Genomic DNA, 20,131 nt, shown 5'->3' with positions numbered 1-20,131 from the left:
CTTTCGATTTGACCCCACCGACATCGCATGTGCGATGTTGCAACGTGCAAAGCCACCCTTAGTGTCCATAAATGGAAGCAAATCAATGACAAACCATGGTGATTGCCACTCAATATTTTTAAAAACAGATCTAACAAATAAATTAGTAAAACCGGCACTGATTGACTATGTAAAGAATTAGGGGCCCTTTGCACACTACGACATCGCAAGCCGATGCTGCGATGCCGCGCGCAATAGTCCCCGCCCCATCACAGCTGCGATATCATGGTTATAGCTGGCGTAGCTAACATTATCGCTATGCCAGCTTCACACGCACTCTCCTGCCCTGCGACGTCGCCCTGGTCGGCGACCCACCTCCTTATTAAGGGGGCGGGTCGTGCGGCGTCACAGCGACGTCACACGGCAGGCGGCCAATAGAAGCGGAGGGGCGGAGATGAGCAGCACGTAAACATCCCGCCCACCTCCTTCCTTCTGCATTGGCGGCCGTGACGCAGGTAGGAGATGTTCCTCACTCCTGCGGCTTCACACACAGCGATGTGTGCTGCCGCAGGAACAAGAAACAACATCGTAACATCGGTCATTTCCAAATCATGGAAATGACCGACGCTACACCGATGATTCGTTTACGCCGCTTTTGCGCTTGTTAATCGTATCAAAAAGGCTTTACACACTACGATATCGACAGCAAGGCCGGATGTGCATCACTTTCGATTTGACCCCACCGACATCGCACCTGCGATGTCGTAGTGTGCAAAGGGCCCCTTAATGAAAAAAGAAAGCAATTTCTCACTAGCCGAAACTTACTAACTTCTGCTTGATGCAATTTTTTTTTTACATGATTTTCAGTTGATGTATAAAGAGTTTAAGTAAAAATCTGATTAAAATTTATAATGACTTAGCAGAAGGAAACAACCCATATACTTGTATTTACTTGCAGAATTTTTATATTGGGGGGAAATAGTGTTTAGGAGTGAATGGCTGCTTGTGCTGATATGCCCAGTCCCAGGCTTTGAAGAAACACTAACCATTCCCGGAGTAATTAGCATAGCATGTGATAAGGTGATAACATGTCTTAACAGCCATAAGGCAGAGAGTACACATGAGGGTGTTGAGTGGAATTGTACAGTAAAGCTCAAAGCAGCCATCTCTGGGAGCTCCCCTGGTAGGACTGGGCAGAGCTCTACAGGGGATGCGTTTAATCTGTTCTGCTCTGTTATCATCACTCTGATAACAAAACCAAATACAGCATTGCTCCATGGAGGTGATTCATGGTCTGTTCTGGCCAATTTGTCCTCCATCCAACCATTAAGGAGATATTTGCAAAGAGTTGTCCAAGATTAGAAAGAGTGGTACCCCTGTCTGGAATTGCAGCTTATCCTCTCATTCAAGTGAATGGGTGTAAAGCTGGGTTCACACTAAGCGACAGCGACAACGACGTCGCTGTTATGTCACCATTTTCTGTGACGTAACAGCGACCTTGTAAGTCGCTGTTATGATCGCTGCTTAGCTGTCAAACACAGCGACGCAGCAGCGATCATAACGTCGCTGTGCTGCATGTGCAGAGAGCAGGGAGCCGCGCTTAGCGCTGGCTCCTTGCTCTCCTAGGTACAGTACACATCGGGTTAATTAAACCGATGTGTACTGCAGCTACATGTCACAGTGCAGAGAGCAGGGAGCCGCACTTAGCGCTGGCTCCTTGCTCTCCTTGCTACAGTATACATCGGGTTAATTACACGATGTGTACTGCAGCCACATGTGCACAGAGCAGGAGCCGGCGCTGGCAGCAAGAGGGGAGGCTGGTAACGAAGGTAAATATCGGGTAACCAGGGAAAGGTCTTCCCTTGGTTACCCGATGTTTACGCTAGTTACAGCTTACCGCAGCTGCCAGACGCCGGCTCCTGCTCCCTGCTCGCTTCATTTCGTCGCTCTCTCGCTGTCACACACAGCGATATGTGTGTCACAGCAGGAGAGTGACGACCAAAAAATGAAGCTGGACATTCAGCAACGACCGGCGACCTCACAGCAGGGGCCAGGTCGTTGCTGGATGTCACACACAGCGACAGCGACGGGACGTCGCTGCAACGTCACAGAAAATAGTGACGTAGCAGCGACGTCGTTGTCGTTGTCGCTGTGTGTGACATCAGCTTAAGCTGCGTTATTAGCCAAAGCCTGTAGAGAGAAATTACGCTGTTTCGAAAAGTGTATTTACACCAAAATACGTTCTTAAGAATGCTTGTTTCACGAGTATCTTGCTGTATAAACAGCCTGCTGTCATCCGGTGATCAAGCAATACGCTCGTTGATTGGGTTGTCTCTTCAGGGAGGAAGGAGACGAACTCTAGTGTCACTTTGTGGAAGTAGTAATCCTAAAAGTCAAAAGTGGTCCTTTAACGAGCCTTTCCATATGACTTAGGATTTATACACAGCACAGTAGCTCAGTGGTTAGCACTGCAGTCTTGCAGCGCTGGGGTCCTAGGTTCAAATCCCACCAAGGATAACATCTGAAAGGAGTTTGTATGTTCTCCCTGTGTTTGCGTGGGTTCCTCCATGGTCTCTGGTTTCCTCCCACACTACAAAGACATACAGATAAGGAATTTAGATTATGAGCCTCAATGGGGACAGTGTTGCCAATGTATGTAAAGCACTATGGAATTAATGGTGCTATATAAGAGATTAAATATTAATTATGTCAGATCAGAACCCCAATTTGCAGACACGGTGTTTCGGGGTGATTGCCCTTCGTCAGTGCAAAGAATGAGATCTGATCTGGCTGTATGAGAAGCTATAGTGGGGTCTAAGGGGAAAACGTTTCTCCTGTCAAAAGTGGCCCTTTAATGAGAAAGGTTTTCCCCATAGACCCCATTCATTGGGTATAAAAATGATCTCTTGGTTTGGATTATTATTCTCAACATCACATCGTGCAAACGCCTTCGAGAACTATGGCAGTGAATGTGCGCTGAAAGATCTATTGCGAATCATTCAGTGTGCGTTGTTTACGGCGGTCTACTTGTGTAAACAAGCAGGCTATTAAATCTCCATAGATCGGTAAATATTTACCAATCAACGTTCGTTAAATTCTGCTGTTTACACTTTTTTTCCGAACCTGAACAACCCAAAATGACTTATCAGAATTATTTCCTTAATTTTGTACTATCATCATATAGATGAATGCAACCGACCCGCTCCTGTGAGCAGAGTGTGAGCCCGTGCCGGGTGATGCACTGCGAAACTCGCGCGAGATACACATGAGGCAATCGCAAGTGGAATACCGGCCTTAGCCCCATTGTCCAGCCAAACAGACATTGAATGTCTTTATTTTTCTTATTCTGCTCCCTGCAGAAGCTGACAATCTTTTCATGTATTTGTGGTAGAATTGGCATAATTAGATTTCCATCTATTGACCATGTTTAGTCTAATTTCTATGAGCAGATTTAGGGTAAATTCCCACAATGAGTTTTTGGTGAATTTTTGGCACTGCTGATTTTCGCAGTGCAAAAAAAAGCAGCATCTTACACTGTGTGCCCACGGTGCATTTTTTATGCAGATTTGGTATAGATTGTGGCCCAAATCTGCATGTCTGTCAAAGTCAATGAGACTTCTGCCATATACATGCAGGCACTTGTACAAGTACTACCAAGGTATTCATCCTCAGGCCATAATTGGACATTCGTTTTTTACATACATGTCCTATCCATGTTTTTTATGGATATAAACTGTTCTAATTCTAGCCTATTGAGCTGTGCATGTGTCCGTGGTTTTTTATTGACCTTGTGTCCGCAAGAAAATCCATTTTTTATCCAAGTCTACAGGTCCATGAAAAATCACTGATGGAGCCTGGAACTACAGGTTCTTAGTAGGAGCTGTGGTTGGTTGCTATAGGAACAAAAGACATTCATAGTATAAGAAGCTTATATGTGAGGTAATAAGATGTCAGTGGGGAGACGGATAGAGAGAGACAGACAGGGAAAGAGACAGACAGAGACAAACGGTGAAAGAGACAGACAGAGACAGACGGTGAAAAAGAGAGACAGACCTGGAAAGAGACAGACCTGGAAAGAGACAGACGGGGAAAGAAACACATGGGGAAAGAGACAGACAGACATGCAAACAGGGACAGAGACAGGCAGGCAGGGAAGGAGGAGACAGCCAGAGAGACAGACAAAGATAGATGGGGAAAGACACAGACCTTAATAGAGACAGACGGGGAAAGAGACAGAGAAATAGAGACAGACAAAGACAGGTAGACAGGGAAAGAGACAGACAGGAAAAGACACAAAGAGGCGGGGAGACAGATTGGGAAAGAGACAGACCTGGGAAAGAGACAGACCTGGAAAGAGACAGATGGGGAAAGAAACAGAGAGATAGAGACAGACAAAGAAAAAGACAGAGACAGGCAGACGGGGAAAGAGGCAGAACTGGAAAGAGACAGACGGAGACAGACGGGGAAAGGGACAGACGGAGCACATTACTTGGCCAATTTAGTTAAATCTGTGTGGAATATCTGTGGTGTTGAAATATATGTTGTGAAATGCTTCTATTAGCTTAGTTTTTGCCTTTTAATAATTACATTTCTATCTATTTGCTTTGTGGTTTTTGTGTGCAGAATACATGTTTGTTAATACATTCCATTTTGTTAACAGCAGTTATTAACCCGGGCGAAGTCGGATAGTACAGCTGGTATGTATATATGGGCGGCACGGTGGCTCAGTGGCTAGCACTGCAGTCTTGCAGCGCTGGGGTCCTGGGTTCAAATCCCACCAAGGGCACCAACTGCAAGGAGTTTGTATGTTCTCCCCGTGTTTGCGTGGGTTTCCTCCGGGTACTCCGGTTTCCTCCCACATTCTAAAGACATACAGATAGGGACTCTAGATTGTGAGCCCCAATGGGGACAGTGTTGCCAATGTATGTAAAGTGCTATGGAATTAATGGCGCTATATAAATGAATAAAATTATTATTATTATTATATATATATATATATTTTTTTTTTTTTTATTTTTAATCTGAGATATCCAACGACTACATTGCCATTGGGGTTGAAGATTGCCATTACCTATCTATTTCCCTTCTTCTGATTGATGCTTATGATGATATTGATGATATGTATGGGAAACCTACCGAGGTTGTGTTCATTTGGTTGCATTTAGAAAATAAAATTAGCTGTTCCATTGACCTAGATAATGTCCCCCCTAAAAATAGGTTGCATTAATTACTTAAACTGTAAAAATGCATATTGACTACTAAGGACAAAAGTAAGTAATATAATAAAGGCCCTTAATGAGGTGTTAATAAACTTTGTTTGGCTCCTGTTGCTTTGTTCAGGGCAGAATATTCGCGCCCCGGTGTTCCTTAATTGAGAAATCACAAGGACATTTACCCTGGATAATTTTGTTTTCCATGCTTTTAGAACAGGTGTTACTATGTAACATGGTAAATAATCTTATCAGCAAGCGTCCAGAGCTTGTGCTAATGCAATTGTGTAATGTTCATGCAAAGCCATGTCTCCGACACAATGATCCCATGTGACTGTGTAGGGATCTCGCTGTTCACAGCTGAACGCATACGGATCTGTCTAATATTCTGACTTCAGAGTAAAGTCATACAGAGGTCATGCAGACTTCTTATATGGCAAAGGATCGTTGGGTAACCGCACTCTTGATACCCCACAAACACATGATCCTCATGTAGACTTAATATTTTGTATACTATTTTGTATAATAATATTCTACCAATTATCTGAAGTTAAAAGGGGTTTTGAACCCATCAGAATTATTCTTACCGCTGATACCAGTTAACAATAATAAAAGAAATGACATTCGCCATCACCGGTCCCTTTCAGATCCTAGTCGGGTGCTTACCTGAGCTTCTTGGGTCGGTACTTCTTGGTTCTGTGCTGGTTAAAGGTGAATTGGCTGGAATAGCCCACCCATCCCAACCAGGATATGTGAAAAACTGGTGAGAATCCGCAGCATTTATTATTTTTAACCGGTCTGAGCTCTTTAAATCAAATACAGTTTATGGTAGTTTGCACTCTGTGAATAAACTGAAGAGTGAATACAGGCTCCATAAACAGCAATCATAATCTGTGATCACATTTGCCAAGTCATTTACATCAAAGAAGTTATTACTATTAATAAATTGATAAAAATGCAGTAACCCAATAAAACACTCAAGAAGCTTATACCTTGGAAATCTTCACTTATTGACAGCTTTTCCCCCAATGAAAAGCTTTTTATAGAGTACTACTGGTACTGGGATCCTCCGCAATCATCTGTATTCTTTGCGGCACCCTATAAATATCTAATATATAAAGCTGAGTGTATGTGTATGTATATGTATGTATGTATGTGTGTGTGCGTATGTCCGCTAAACTTGCAGGGTTCCCCAACTCCAGTCCTCAAGGCCCACAAACAGTGCATGTTTTCAGGATTTCCTTAGCATTGCACTGCTGTTGGAACCAGCACCTGGGCAGGTAATTACATTAACACCTGTGTGCAATACTAAGGAAATCCCAAAAACCTGCACTGTTGGTGGGCCTTGAGGCTAAAGGAATCAGCACAGTCACGTTTACAATCATGAAATTTTGCACAGCCTCCTCATTTGACTCGGGGAACATCACAGACTGTTTGAGGGGAAAATGTAACCCCGCGCTTTACAGTTATTCACCAAAAAATCTGCTTACAGTAAAGTCAATGGAGCTGGGAGCTACAAGTAATTAATAGAAGCTGTGATTGGTTGCTATAGGCAATGGAGGACATTCTTAGTATAGGAAGCTTATGTGTGAGGTAATATGATTTAGGTGGAGAGACAGGGACAGACACACAGACAGACACAGACAGATACAGACAGAAAAACACAGAGAGAGAGACACACAGACTCACAGAGAGACAGAAAGACAGACTCACAAGCAAAGAGACAGACAGAGAATGAAAGACAGAGACAGTGAGCCAGAGAAAGACAGACAGACAGAGACAGGCAGAGAGACAGTCAGAGAGAACGACAGAGGCAGAGACAGGCAGAGAGACAGAGAGAGAGACAGACAGAGACACAGAGAAAGACATAAAGACAGACTGAGCAAGATAGACAGACAGTAACAGAAAGAGAGACAGAGAGAGAGAGACAGACAGGACAGAGACAGACAGGGAAAGAGACAGACCTGGAACGAGACAGACAGGGAATGAGGGAGAATTAGAGAGCGGTAGAGAGACAGAAAGACTTAGTTACTACTATCCCAGGCAATGCTGGGTACTACAGCTAATATAGAGATAATATATAGATATAGATTATTTATTTTTTATATATATATATATATATATATATATATATATATATATATATATATATATATATATATATATATATATATATATATATATATATATATAAAATGTCTGTCCATGTTTCTAATATACACAATAGTCTTCCAGAGGGAGGAATGCTCTTTTTTGTGACTTTCTGCTGTGGATAACATATGTAAGTCATGAATTATGTCTCTATGTTGTCCTTACAACATTGAAAATAGGAAAAAAGGAGAAACTTCCAGCTGAGTCGAGCTCTAAAATGTAGAAGAAGCAATGGTTTTATATAAATTGAAATGCCTTTCAGAATAAAAACACCGTCCTCAAATAGATTGATCTAGTGTCTGAAAATGTTTTTTTACCTGCAAGTGCTTCTCAACTGATCTAAGTAAAAGAATTTAAAAATATTGAAAACCATTGCTTCTTCTTTGACATTATTGGAAAGATATAGTGAGCAAAAGACCAAAGAAAGTAGGCTGCTCTTTCAAACTAATTGTTTTCGAAACACAGGTCTTGAACATACATACGGTATGTTGTAGTCTGCTTTCTTTTTTCAATGTCTTAATATTTAAAAAAAAAAAATTTAAACTAGATACATCTTTAAAAATGAAGCTTTACTTATAGGGTTGTCCACCTTTGGGAACAATTTTTTTGTTTAAGTGTATATATTTGGGGTTAAAAAGATAATTTAGCATCCAATTTTCTAACAATTTTTGCACCATTTTGTGACTTTAAGCTCTTTGTTTACCTACATATTTAACAATAATAATAATAATAATAATAATAATAATAATAATGTAGTTTTTGGTCATATATAAGACAAGAGGAGCTAAAAAAAAAGACAGATGAAAATTCTTCATTTGATCCTCAGAATGAATTCATTGGTAGATTCTCACTTAAGTCATCCTGAAGTTAAGGCCCCGTCACACTAAGCAACATCGCTAACAACATCACTGCTAACGAACAACGTTTGTGACGTTGCTAGCGATGTTGCTGTGTGTGACATCCAGCAACAACCTGGCCCCTGCTGTGAGGTCGTTGGTTGTTCCTGAATGTCCTGGGCCATTTTTTAGTTGTTGCTGTCCCGCTGTGAAGCACAGATCGCTGTGTGTGACAGCGAGACAGCAACAACTAAATGTGCAGGCAGCAGGAGCCGGCTTCTGCGGAGGCTGGTAACCAATGTAAACATCGGGTAACCAAGAAGCCCTGTCCTTGGTTACCCGATATTTACCTTTGTTACCAGCCTCCGCCGCTCTCACTGTCAGTGCCGGCTCCTGCTCTGTGCACATGTAGCTGCAGGACACATCGGGTTAATTAACCCGATGTGTGCTGTAACTAGGAGAGCAAGGAGCCAGCGCTAAGCATTGTGCGCTGCTCCCTGCTCTGTGCACATTTAGCTGCAGCACACATCGGGTAATTAACCCCATGTGTGCTTTAGCTAGGAGAGCAAGGAGCCAGCGCTAAGCGATGTGCGCTGCTCCCTGCTCTGTGCACATGTAGCTGCAGCACACATCGGGTAATTAACCCGATGTGTGCTGTACTAGGAGAGCAGGGAGCCAGCGCTCAGTGTGCGCTGCTCCCTGCTCTCTGCACGTGTAGCTGCGTGAGCTGGTAACCAAGGTAAATATCGGGTTGGTTACCCGATATTTACCTTAGTTACCAAGCGCAGCATCTTCCACGCGGCGCTGGGGGCTGGTCACTGGTTGCTGGTGAGCTCACCAGCAACTTGTGTAGCCACGCTCCAGCGATCCCTGCCAGGTCAGGTTGCTGGTGGGATCGCTGGAGCGTCGCAGTGTGACATCTCACCAGCAACCTCCTAGCAACTTACCAGCGATCCCTATCGTTGTTGGGATCGCTGGTAAGTTGTTTAGTGTGACTGGACCTTTAGCGATTGATGGAGATTGCATGAGGCGAATGGTACCAAATTTTTAATGAAACCCAATTACAAAAAATATTTTTAGCCAAATAATACATGCAGTTAAGAAAAATAAATGTAAACCCGTTTTAAAATGGTCCCATGATAACAAAGAAAGAGTAGCCGAGCTCTGGTCAGACCCCTGACTGCTCCGTGACCCCTAATTGTTTATTGGAATGTAGTAGGTGACCTTTTACTTAGACTGAGCCGCACAAATAGTGATACAAGACATGTCTGAACTAGATCCTTTTGGGGTCACAGGACAGTCTCTGGAATTTAGAAGTTTCTATTCTAACTAGAACACGGTACAAAGATATATTTTACTTGTATTCTAACTAGATGAGTCTGACTTAATTGACCTCCGCAAGTTTCTAGTCGAAAATAAATCTTGCAAATTCATCTCTTTTATGTCACTAAATGGAATGTATCAACTTTCTTTTAAACCCGACTTTCCCCGGCCGGGAGAGATTACATTAATGCAATTATTTATACAATCAATGAGTGATTTATCATGGTTATCTAAACTTTGCATGCAAGCTCTTGAACTGGGAGATAAGTGATATGATTGGGTTGTATTGAGTAGTGACAGTGCAGATACTCACTGTATGGTGCATTAAGAAGACAAAAAAAACCAGATTATGCAATTTCAATTATCCTTCTTTTTAACCTCATGTTGCATAGCTTAAATTAAAGTGAACCTGTAAGGTGCAATATGCACCCAGGACCACGAGCAGTTCTGTGTGCATATTGCTAATTTCTGCTTAAAGGGGGCTTTACACGCAACGACATCGCTAACGAGATGTCGTTGGGGTCACGGAATTTGTGACGCACATCCGGCCTCGTTAGCAACGTCGTTGCGTGTGAAACGTACGAACGACTGATAACAATCAAAAATACTCACTTAATCGTTGATCGTTGACACGTCGTTCAAATCCCAAATATCGTTGCTGGTGCATGGCGCAGGTTGTTCGTCGTTCCTAAGGCAGCACACATCGCTACGTGTGACACCCCAGGAACGACGAACAACACCGTACCTGCGTCCTCCGGCTGGAGGTGGGCGTGTCTTTCCTTCGGCTGCTCTCCGCCCCTCCGCTTCTATTGGCCGCCTGCCGTGTGAGGTCGCTGTGACGCCGCACAAACCGCCCCCTTAGAAAAGAATCAGTTCGCCGGCCACAGCGACGTCGCTAGGCAGGTAAGTATAGTGTGACGGGGACTAACAATATTGTGCGCCACGGGCAGCGATTTGCCCATGACGCACAACTGACGGGGGCGGGTGCTTTCACAAGCGACATCGCTAGCGATGTCGCTGCGTGTAAAGCAGCTTTAGCTGTCCCAGCATGTAATAGCATAGATAAAAGGATCTTTAGAAAAAGTATTTCTAAGATCCTTTATGATATGCTAATGAGGCCAGTGACTAGTCACAAGGGTGTTACTTCCCTTGGCTAGTCGGCCCCCTTAGCATGTAAGTATGCCCCTGTGAGCGACATGCTAATGAATGCGCAGCGTTAGAGGATGGTCGCGCTCACCTCTCTGCTGCCATCGCGTCCAACACTGGACTTTGGCACAGTGTGCATGATCACAGACTTTTGGCCATGCGCACTAGTGAACATGAGTTTGAAGTCCGGATGTGTGCACCCGGCTTTATAGCGTGCATGACCGAAAGTTCGGGATCATGCGCACTGAGCCGGAATCCAGGAGTCGGACGCGATGGCAGTAGAGAACTGCGCATTCATTAGCATGTTAGCATGCCCACAGGGATGTGCTTACATACTAAGGGGGCAGACTAACCAAGGGAACTAACGCCCCTGCGACTAGTCCTCGCTCTCATTAGCATATCATAAAGGATCTTTAGAAATACTTTTTTCAAAGATCCCTTTATCTATGCTCCTAGATACAGGGACAGATAGCCATGGATTAGCAATATGTATCCAGAACTGCTCGTGGTTCTGGGTGCATATAGCACCTGACAGGTTCCCTTTAAATTAAGCTACCGGAGGTTCATCTCATGGAAAGTCATTGTGGGAATATTGCCTAGAAACTTTTGTGATAAAATTTTTTGAGATTCTCCAGGAATTTAGAATCTATTTAATCATTTGAGTGTACTTGCAAACTCCCCTGAAACATCTACCAAAAATAGGAGAGACCTCCAGGAGCCTTGAAAAATTGGCAAGTCTCTGAGTTTCTGCAGAAGCCTTCAAGAACGACCTGTAAAGTAGTGCATCCTCAAACTTTTCTGTTGCCCACCTCTGGTGCCTGAAGGGGCATTTAGAGAGACAGGGATGAGGCAAGACCTCCTGTTAGGTTGCATGGTTATCCTCTGTCTCCCAGAAAGCTATTTTGGAAATTTATGATCCATATGATAGCCTGCGTCTGGTTCAGCAGCTGGACATAAGAGCCTCATTAATCAAATATTGGTGGACAATCCAAAGGTCAAAAAGTCTCGGAGAATTCCTTTATTTCCATCACTGCTGGAAAAAACTAAGCATAAGAGACAAATCCATTATTATATATTATTGTCCTTGTCATTCTTCGCTCTCACTGGTTACGAGATGCGTTATCAATATCAGATTGATGGGGTCCAACAGTCAGCAACCTGCACCCATCAGCTGCTAGAAGGTCCTATGGTTGTGATAGAACTTAGTGAACAGAGCCCGAATACAAGAGCGATAAACACTGTAGAGTGACTGTTTTTGGGTCTGTCAGCTCAGTTCTCATTCACTTCAATAGGAGCAGATATGCAGGATACTACACGGAGTGTGTCCTGTTGTTCTGGCTTCATACGTTGTGTACGGCCGCAAGCCATGGGATCTGCTAACACCTAAATGGTGCAGGTTCCTCCTATTGGACCTCCACCAATCTGAAATTATTGAACTGCTCTATAGGCCCTGTTACACGCAACGACATTGCTAACGAGATATCGCTGGGGTCACGGAATTTGTGACGCACATCCGGCCTCGTTAGTGACGTGGTTGCGTGTGACACTTACGAGCGACGGCTAATGATCCCAAATACTCACAAAATCATTGATTGTTGACACGTCGTTCATTTTCCAAATATCGTTGCTCGTTCTGGATGCAGGTTGTTCGTCTTTCCTGAGGCAGCACACATCGCTACGTGTGACACCTCGGGAACGATGAACAGCAGTGTTCCTGCGTCCTCCGGCAACGAGATGGGAGTGACGTTCATGCGACTGCTCTCCGCCCCTCCGCTTCTATTGGTGGCCTACTGTGACATGCTGTGACGCCGCACTAACCGCCCCCTTAAAAAAGAGGTTGTTCGCCGGCCACAGCGACATTGTTAGGAAGGTAAGTATGTGTGACGCGTACCTCCGATATTGTTCACCATGGGCAGCGATTTGCCCGTGACGCACGCACGACGGGGGCGGGTGCGATCGCTACCAACATCGTGTAGCGATGTCGCAGCGTGTAAAGCGGCCTTTAGGATAAGGCATCGGTTTTGTAGTCCTTGACAACCCCTTTAAGACCTGATTTGAATTCTGATAAACTTTATTAGAACCATAATTGCAGTTTTAATGCCAGTCCTCATGGTAGTCTACTGTATATGCTTTGATTCAACTTAAATATTTCTATGTGCTTAAAGGGGTGATCTAGTTTTAATAGCAGCTTTATAGAATTAGAACTTGAAACTATTAAATCAGTCCACCAAAGTGAGTGTCCATTTGTCACCAATTCGTCCACTGAGACCAGCCAAAATGGCTGGATGCCACTCTGACATAGGGAGCTGTGGTAAGTTTAAACCATAGGCAGGGATGGGATTCAAATTTTTAACAGGTTCTCTGTAAACCCCGCCTATTTGAAAACCACACCCGTTATGTAACCACACCCATTTTGTTAGCCACACCCATTTTCACGCAGTTTCCTCAACCAAAAAATACAAGTAAAATCTCCTTCCCTTCCTATAGCTTCACTCTCCTGTCCAGCACCAGTTGTTCCACTCATATTGTATTAAATGGTTTTTCTACACTTTTTAAAAAATTATTACTAAAGGAGCCTTGCTAAAATTGGAATGGGCGACCTTCCCCATACAGATCTCATCCCATGTGGCTCTTTTCCTCCTACAGATTTCTTCCTATTATGGCCTTTTTCCCCTGCAGATCCCAACCCATGTGGCTCCTTTCCCCCTACAGATCCCATCACATTATGGCCTCTTTCCCCTGCAGATCCCATCCCATCATGGCCTCTTTCCCCCTACAGATCTCATACCATGTGGCCTCTTTCCCCTGCAAATCCCATCCCATCATGGCCTCTTTCCCCTTACAGATCTCATCCCATGAGGCTCCTTTCCCCCTACAGATCCCATCCCATTATGGCCTCTTTCCCCTGCAGATCCCATCCTATCATGGCCTGTTTCCCCCTACAGATCTCATCCCATGTGGCTCCTTTCCCCCTACAGATCTCATCCCTTTTGGACTCTTTGCCCCTGCAGATCCCATCCCATTATGGCCTCTTTCCCCTGCAGATCTCATCCCATGTGCTCCTTTTCCCCTGCAGATCCTGTCCCCTATGGCTCCATTTCCCATATAGCTCCCATCTTATGCGGCCCCTCTCCCCATATAGCTCTCATCTTATGTGGCCCCTCTCCCGATATAGCGCTCCCACCTTATGTGGCTCCTCTCCCCATATGGCTCCCATCTTATGTGGCCTCTCCCCATATAGTTCCCATCTTATGTGACCCCTCTCCCCATATAGCCACATATAGCTCCCATCTTATGTGGCCCCTCTCCCCATATAGCGCTCCTATCTTATGTGGCCTCTCCTTATACAGTTAGGTCCAGAAATATTTGGACAGTGACACAATTTTCGCGAGTTGGGCTCTGAAATGAAACCTCTACAACAGAATTCAAGTGCAGATTGTAACGTTTAATTTGAAGGTTTGAACAAAAATATCTGATAGAAATTGTAGGAATTGTACACATTTCTTTACAAACATTCCACATTTTAGGAGGTCAAAAGTAATTGGACAAATAAACCAAACCCAAACAAAATATTTTTATTTTCAATATTTTGTTGCGAATCCTTTGGAGGCAATCACTGCCTTAAGTCTGGAACCCATGGACATCACCAAACGCTGGGTTTCCTCCTTCTTAATGCTTTGCCAGGCCTTTACAGCCGCAGCCTTCAGGTCTTGCTTGTTTGTGGGTCTTTCCGTCTTAAGTCTGGATTTGAGCAAGTGAAATGCATGCTCAATTGGGTTAAGATCTGGTGATTGACTTGGCCATTGCAGAATGTTCCACTTTTTTGCACTCATGAACTCCTGGGTAGCTTTGGCTGTATGCTTGGGGTCATTGTCCATCTGTACTATGAAGCACCGTCCGATCAACTTTGCGGCATTTGGCTGAATCTGGGCTGAAAGTATATCCCTGTACACTTCAGAATTCATCCGGCTACTCTTGTCTGCTGTTATATCATCAATAAACACAACTGACCCAGTGCCATTGAAAGCCATGCATGCCCATGCCATCATGTTGCCTCCACCATGTTTTACAGAGGATGTGGTGTGCCTTGGATCATGTGCCGTTCCCTTTCTTCTCCAAACTTTTTTCTTCCCATCATTCTGGTACAGGTTGATCTTTGTCTCATCTGTCCATAGAATACTTTTCCAGAACTGAGCTGGCTTCATGAAGTGTTTTTCAGCAAATTTAACTCTGGCCTGTCTATTTTTGGAATTGATGAATGGTTTGCATCTAGATGTGAACCCTTTGTATTTACTTTCATGGAGTCTTCTCTTTACTGTTGACTTAGAGACAGATACACCTACTTCACTGAGAGTGTTCTGGACTTCAGTTGATGTTGTGAACGGGTTCTTCTTCACCAAAGAAAGTATGCGGCGATCATCCACTACTGTTGTCATCCGTGGACGCCCAGGCCTTTTTGAGTTCCCAAGCTCACCAGTCAATTCCTTTTTTCTCAGAATGTACCCGACTGTTGATTTTGCTACTCCAAGCATGTCTGCTATCTCTCTGATGGATTTTTTCTTTTTTTTCAGCCTCAGGATGTTCTGCTTCACCTCAATTGAGAGTTCCTTAGACCGCATGTTGTCTGGTCACAGCAACAGCTTCCAAATGCAGAACCACACACCTGTAATCAACCCCAGACCTTTTAACTACTTCATTGATTACAGGTTAACGAGGGAGACGCCCTCAGAGTTAATTGCAGCCCTTAGAGTCCCTTGTCCAATTACTTTTGGTCCCTTGAAAAAGAGGAGGCTATGCATTACAGAGCAATGATTCCTAAACCCTTTCTCCGATTTGGATGTGAAAACTCTCATATTGCAGCTGGGAGTGTGCACTTTCAGCCCATATTATATAAATAATTGTATTTCTGAACATGTTTTTGTAAACAGCTAAAATAACAAAACTTGTGTCACTGTCCAAATATTTCTGGCCCTGACTGTATAGCCACGTATAGCTGCCATCTTATGCGGGTCCTCTCCCTGCATCTTCGGCTCACTGAGAGCTTACCTGCTGCAAGCACCGGCAGCTTCTCCTCTGTCCTCCGTCCTCCTCCGCGGCTCGTCTCTGCACGCTGACGCTGACAGACGGCAGTAGGAGGAGCTACCTCCCCACGCTGCCGTTACCTCTGTAGTGTCAGCGTGTCATTGCATGCCGGGTCAGGGAGCTCCACAGGCTCCACTGTACCCAGAAGTGCGGCGCGGAGGTACGGGGATTCATTTGTGTCAGTGTCTTAAAGAGACACTAACACAAATGAATAAGAGGGAACCGTATCGCCAGAGCTGTTTCTTGCCGGTTCTGGGAACCGGCTGCTATTTTAACAACCGGTTCTCCAGAACCGGACAGAACTGGCTGAATCCCACCCCTGACCATAGGAAAGGTACGGAAGACTTACCACAGCTCCCTCAATGCCAATGTGGCAGCCATTGTGCATGCAAGAAGACTGAATTGGTGATATCAATGGATGATCCAGCAAGAGTCAGATGGCATCTGGTAGGGAGACTATACTGGACAAATGTATTTTCAACTTTCAGTGCCAGGGCAGAGGGTTGCTTTAACCCCTTCAGCCCCCAGGCACTTTCCGTTTTTGCGTTTTTGTTTTTTGCTCCTTTTCTTCCGAGAGCCGTAACTTTTTTATTATTCCGTCAATCTTGCCATATGAGCACTTGTTTTTTGTGGGACGAGTTGTACTTTTAAATGAAACCATAGGTTTTACCATATATTGTACTGGAAAACAGCAAAAAAATTCCAAGTGTGGAAAAACTGCAAAAAAAGTGTGATCGCACAATAGTTTTTGGGATGTTTCATTCACCGTGTTCACTATATGATAAAACTGATGTATCTATGTGATGCCTCAGGTCGGTGCGAGTTTGTAAACACCAAACATGTATAGGTTTACTTGTATCTAAGGGGTTAAAAAAATTCACAAGTTTGTCCAATAAAAGTGGCGCACGTTTTGCGCCATTTTCCGAAATACGTAGCGTTCCTATTTTTTGGGATCTATGGCTCAGTGATGGCTTATTTTTTCCGTCTCGAGCTGACGTTTATAATGGTACCATTTTTGCGCAGATGCTAAGTTTTGATTGCCTCTTATTGCATTTTGCGTAAAACTTGCGGCGACCAATAAACGTAATTTTGGCGTTTGGAATTTTTTTGCCACTACTCCGTTTACCAATCAGATTAATTGATTTTATATTTTGATAGATCGGGCATTTCTGAACGCGGCGATACCAAATATGTGTATATTTATTTATTTTTTAACCCTTTAATTTTCAATGGGGGGAAAGGGGGGTGATTTGAACTTTTAGGTTTTTTTGTTTTTTTTTATTTGTTAAAACTTTTTTTTTTATTTTGCTAGTCCCCCTAGGGGGCTATAGTGATCAGCAATCCGATCGCTATTATCTATCTGCTGATTACAGCAATACAGCTGTAAACAGCAGATTCAGTCACTTTGATTTTCCCTCTGCTCTCGGCCGAGGGAAAATGAAAGTGAAACATCATAGCTGCAGGCGTCATCACATGACCCTGTGCTACGATGGCAACCACCGATAGTCACGTGATCACGCACGTGACTTCCGGTGGGGGCGGCGGTAAGTAAAAAACATGGCCGCGCGCATTTAGATCTTGCTGCCAGACTTTGGCAGCAAGATTTTAAGGGTTAATGGCTTCCACCCGCGGCTAGCAGGCACACATGTCAGCTGTTGAAAGCAGCTATGTGTGCCGATCCACGCCGCCTGCCCGCGGCAGGGGGCGGGGCTTAACGGGACACGATCCTGGACGGATAGATCCGTCCAAGGTCGTGAAGGGGTTACTGGAAATCTGTCAGCAGGTTTTTGCTATGTGATGTGCCGTGAGCATACTGTAGGGGCTAATACACAGATTTCAGTTGCATGTCTCTTATTACACTGTATGCTGTTGTTTACCTGCAATGTTTGTTTTAGCTTCAGGAGATTATTATTGCCAGATTAGATCAGCTAGAAATTAAGAATATACTGTGCATTCAAGGAAGTCTTTATTAAATGACTGGAAATTAATATAAACATCCCAATGGGTCAGCACCTTGTGCCTTTCTCAAGGTAAGTCTAGGGAAGTCGAGTCATGGGGTGCAAGCACAGGTACAGAAAGAGACATTTTTAGACCTTGTGCACAGACAGTGTTTTTTGCCGCAGATTAGCTGCGGTTTTTGCTGCAGAAAAGGTGCAGTGTTTGTTCATAACCTTCTTGCAGTCCTCCAGCAAAATCTATGAGAAATTCAAAATGTTGTGCGCACACTGCATCCCTACAGATTTTGCTGCAGAATTTCTGCAGCAAAAAGAAGCAGCATGTCACTTCTTTTCCGTAGGTATCTGCGGTTTTGCCATTAAATAATGGTTAAAAACCGCAGGGACCAAGCTGCAGAAAAACCGCAGCAAAACTGCACCAAAACCGCAACAAACCGCGGTAAAACCGTATGAGGATTTTGGGTGCGTTTTTGGTGCATTTATTTTGCCGTAGGTGCGGAATTCTGTCAGAGGGTGCGTATTTTACTTAAGAAACACATTTTCCCAGTGCGCACAGACCCTTAAAGAGGAATTTTTACTTAAAAAGCAGTGATAACCATATAGGAAATACATGCACAATGGACGCTGCTGTGCCTGTATATGGCGAGCCAGGAACAAAGGAAAGACGCGTCGCATTGTTACATGCCAGAATTATCCATTATCAATATATTTTCTTTTCTGAGCTCCCATAAGCGGGCACTGAGTCTAATCTTTAGGCCTAAGACACACGGGTAAAAAAACGGTGCAAGTGGAGTGCGATAAAACATCACATTCCACTCGGACCAATATTAGCCTGTGTGTCAGCGCACATGAGCGATTATTTTCTTAATCGGACCAAGAAAACAATTGCAGCATGCTGCGGGTGTAATGTGAGTCTTGTTTGTCTCGCACCCATTCAAGTGTATGGGGCGAGAGAAAAATCGCACTACACTCGCGGTACACCGGTGTACCGGAAGTGCAGTGCGAGAATGGCAATAGCCGGCTACGGAGGAGAGAGGGAAATAAATCCCTCCCTCGCCTCCTGAGTGCCGGCCCGCCCCCCGCACCTTAGGTCCGCTCGCACGAACGGACCTCAGTCGCAGGGACACTCGCATGACACTCGGCTCTGCTGTACTGCCAGTGTGAGCAGAGTGTCATGCGAGGGGATGGCAGTAATCCCCGTGTGGCCCCAGCCTCACTATTCAGCTAGAAATTAGCTAGTCTATCACACCCCCCTGCTGTGATTAGGATCTCACTGTCTATAGACTTTGTACATAGAGAGACTCTGCTGCATGGCTAAATATAAAAACTGTTTCAGAACCGCTGCACCCAGTAAACTGATACATCGTTGGATTCAGGATCTCTTTGTCTTCATCTTGATGCTCTCAGAAGAGGCAGCAAAAACCTGCTGACGGATTCACTTTAATCTGATTTGAGAGTTTTTCTTATTGGAGCTTTCATTATCGGCCATTATTGATAAGTGATTATATATATATCATGAATGGGTAAATTGAGCAATAAATAAATAACCAGAGGCGTTTATTAGGCTTGTAGTGTAAGTAATTATTGTGTTCTTGTTTTTTAGATTTGGACTACGACCTGGATATCGACGACGTTCCATTTAATAAGCAGATGCGAAACCAGCAGGACCAGAACGGCAGAGAAATAACCCACCTCCAGCCTGGAAGTGACAGCATAAAGACTGTGTCGGCCAAACCGCTTCTTCCCCTCACAATTACCTTGTTAGGACTTGTCTCGGTGAACTGATTCTCCGGTCTTAACCCTTTACTTTTCTGGTAGCTACATAACAATCTTAGCTGAATTTTACAATTTATAACATTTCCCAGACCCATTGTAAAGTCTTCTTGGACAAAAAAAAAAAAGAATTTTATATAGTAATATTATTAATGTATTAATAAAGAACATTTCTTTGTTCACAGATTTTATTTACAAACGTTTTTGCTGTGTGTTTTAGAGTCTCTCTATGAATTTATTGCGCTTTCGTATGATATATGGCACAGCCATAGACCGTAAGGGAGTGTAATGACCGATTATCTTTCACACATGATTCTAAAAGAGGTTGTTGTGCTTTGGATTTATATTGCACATTAGGATAATTCGTCATAAATGTTTCATAGGTCCAGATCTCAATGCTGACAATATTGGTATTTCCCATGGAAATGAATGGGAGTGACCTGCACGTACATTCCCTACAGTTTGCACATGGTTTGCAGCTGTAAGATTAATGTGGATCCCATGGCTCCTATCCATTTGTTGTACATTTCCTAGGTGGAAAGACTGCTTTAATGAGATAAAATAAAACTAGAAATCTTGTATTTTCACATTGGCCATGGGGAATATTTTAGACTCCAACTTCCAGTTACTATTAATATTTATTTATATTCCAGTTGTTTGCACACTAATAACACAG

At 43.8% G+C, this 20,131-nt stretch overlaps 1 protein-coding gene across 1 annotated transcript in view; it reads left to right on the top strand.

Annotated features, from left to right (window-relative positions):
- The window catches only part of GPC3 (glypican 3), a 669,985-nt gene extending 650,327 nt beyond the window's left edge, over nucleotides 1-19,658 (top strand). Inside the window, exon 8 of the mRNA XM_075323731.1 lies at nucleotides 19,286-19,658. Within this exon, the coding sequence (XP_075179846.1) occupies nucleotides 19,286-19,467 (182 nt within the window). The 3' untranslated portion in view covers nucleotides 19,468-19,658. The remainder of the gene's footprint in view (nucleotides 1-19,285) is intronic.
- The last annotated feature ends 473 nt before the right edge of the window (nucleotides 19,659-20,131 follow it).

The sequence above is a fragment of the Anomaloglossus baeobatrachus genome, chromosome 9, assembly GCF_048569485.1.
Source record: "Anomaloglossus baeobatrachus isolate aAnoBae1 chromosome 9, aAnoBae1.hap1, whole genome shotgun sequence".
Classification (NCBI taxonomy): Eukaryota; Metazoa; Chordata; class Amphibia; order Anura; family Aromobatidae; genus Anomaloglossus; species Anomaloglossus baeobatrachus.
Note: the sequence above shows the minus strand (reverse complement) of the source record. Positions and strands in the feature narration are given on the sequence as shown.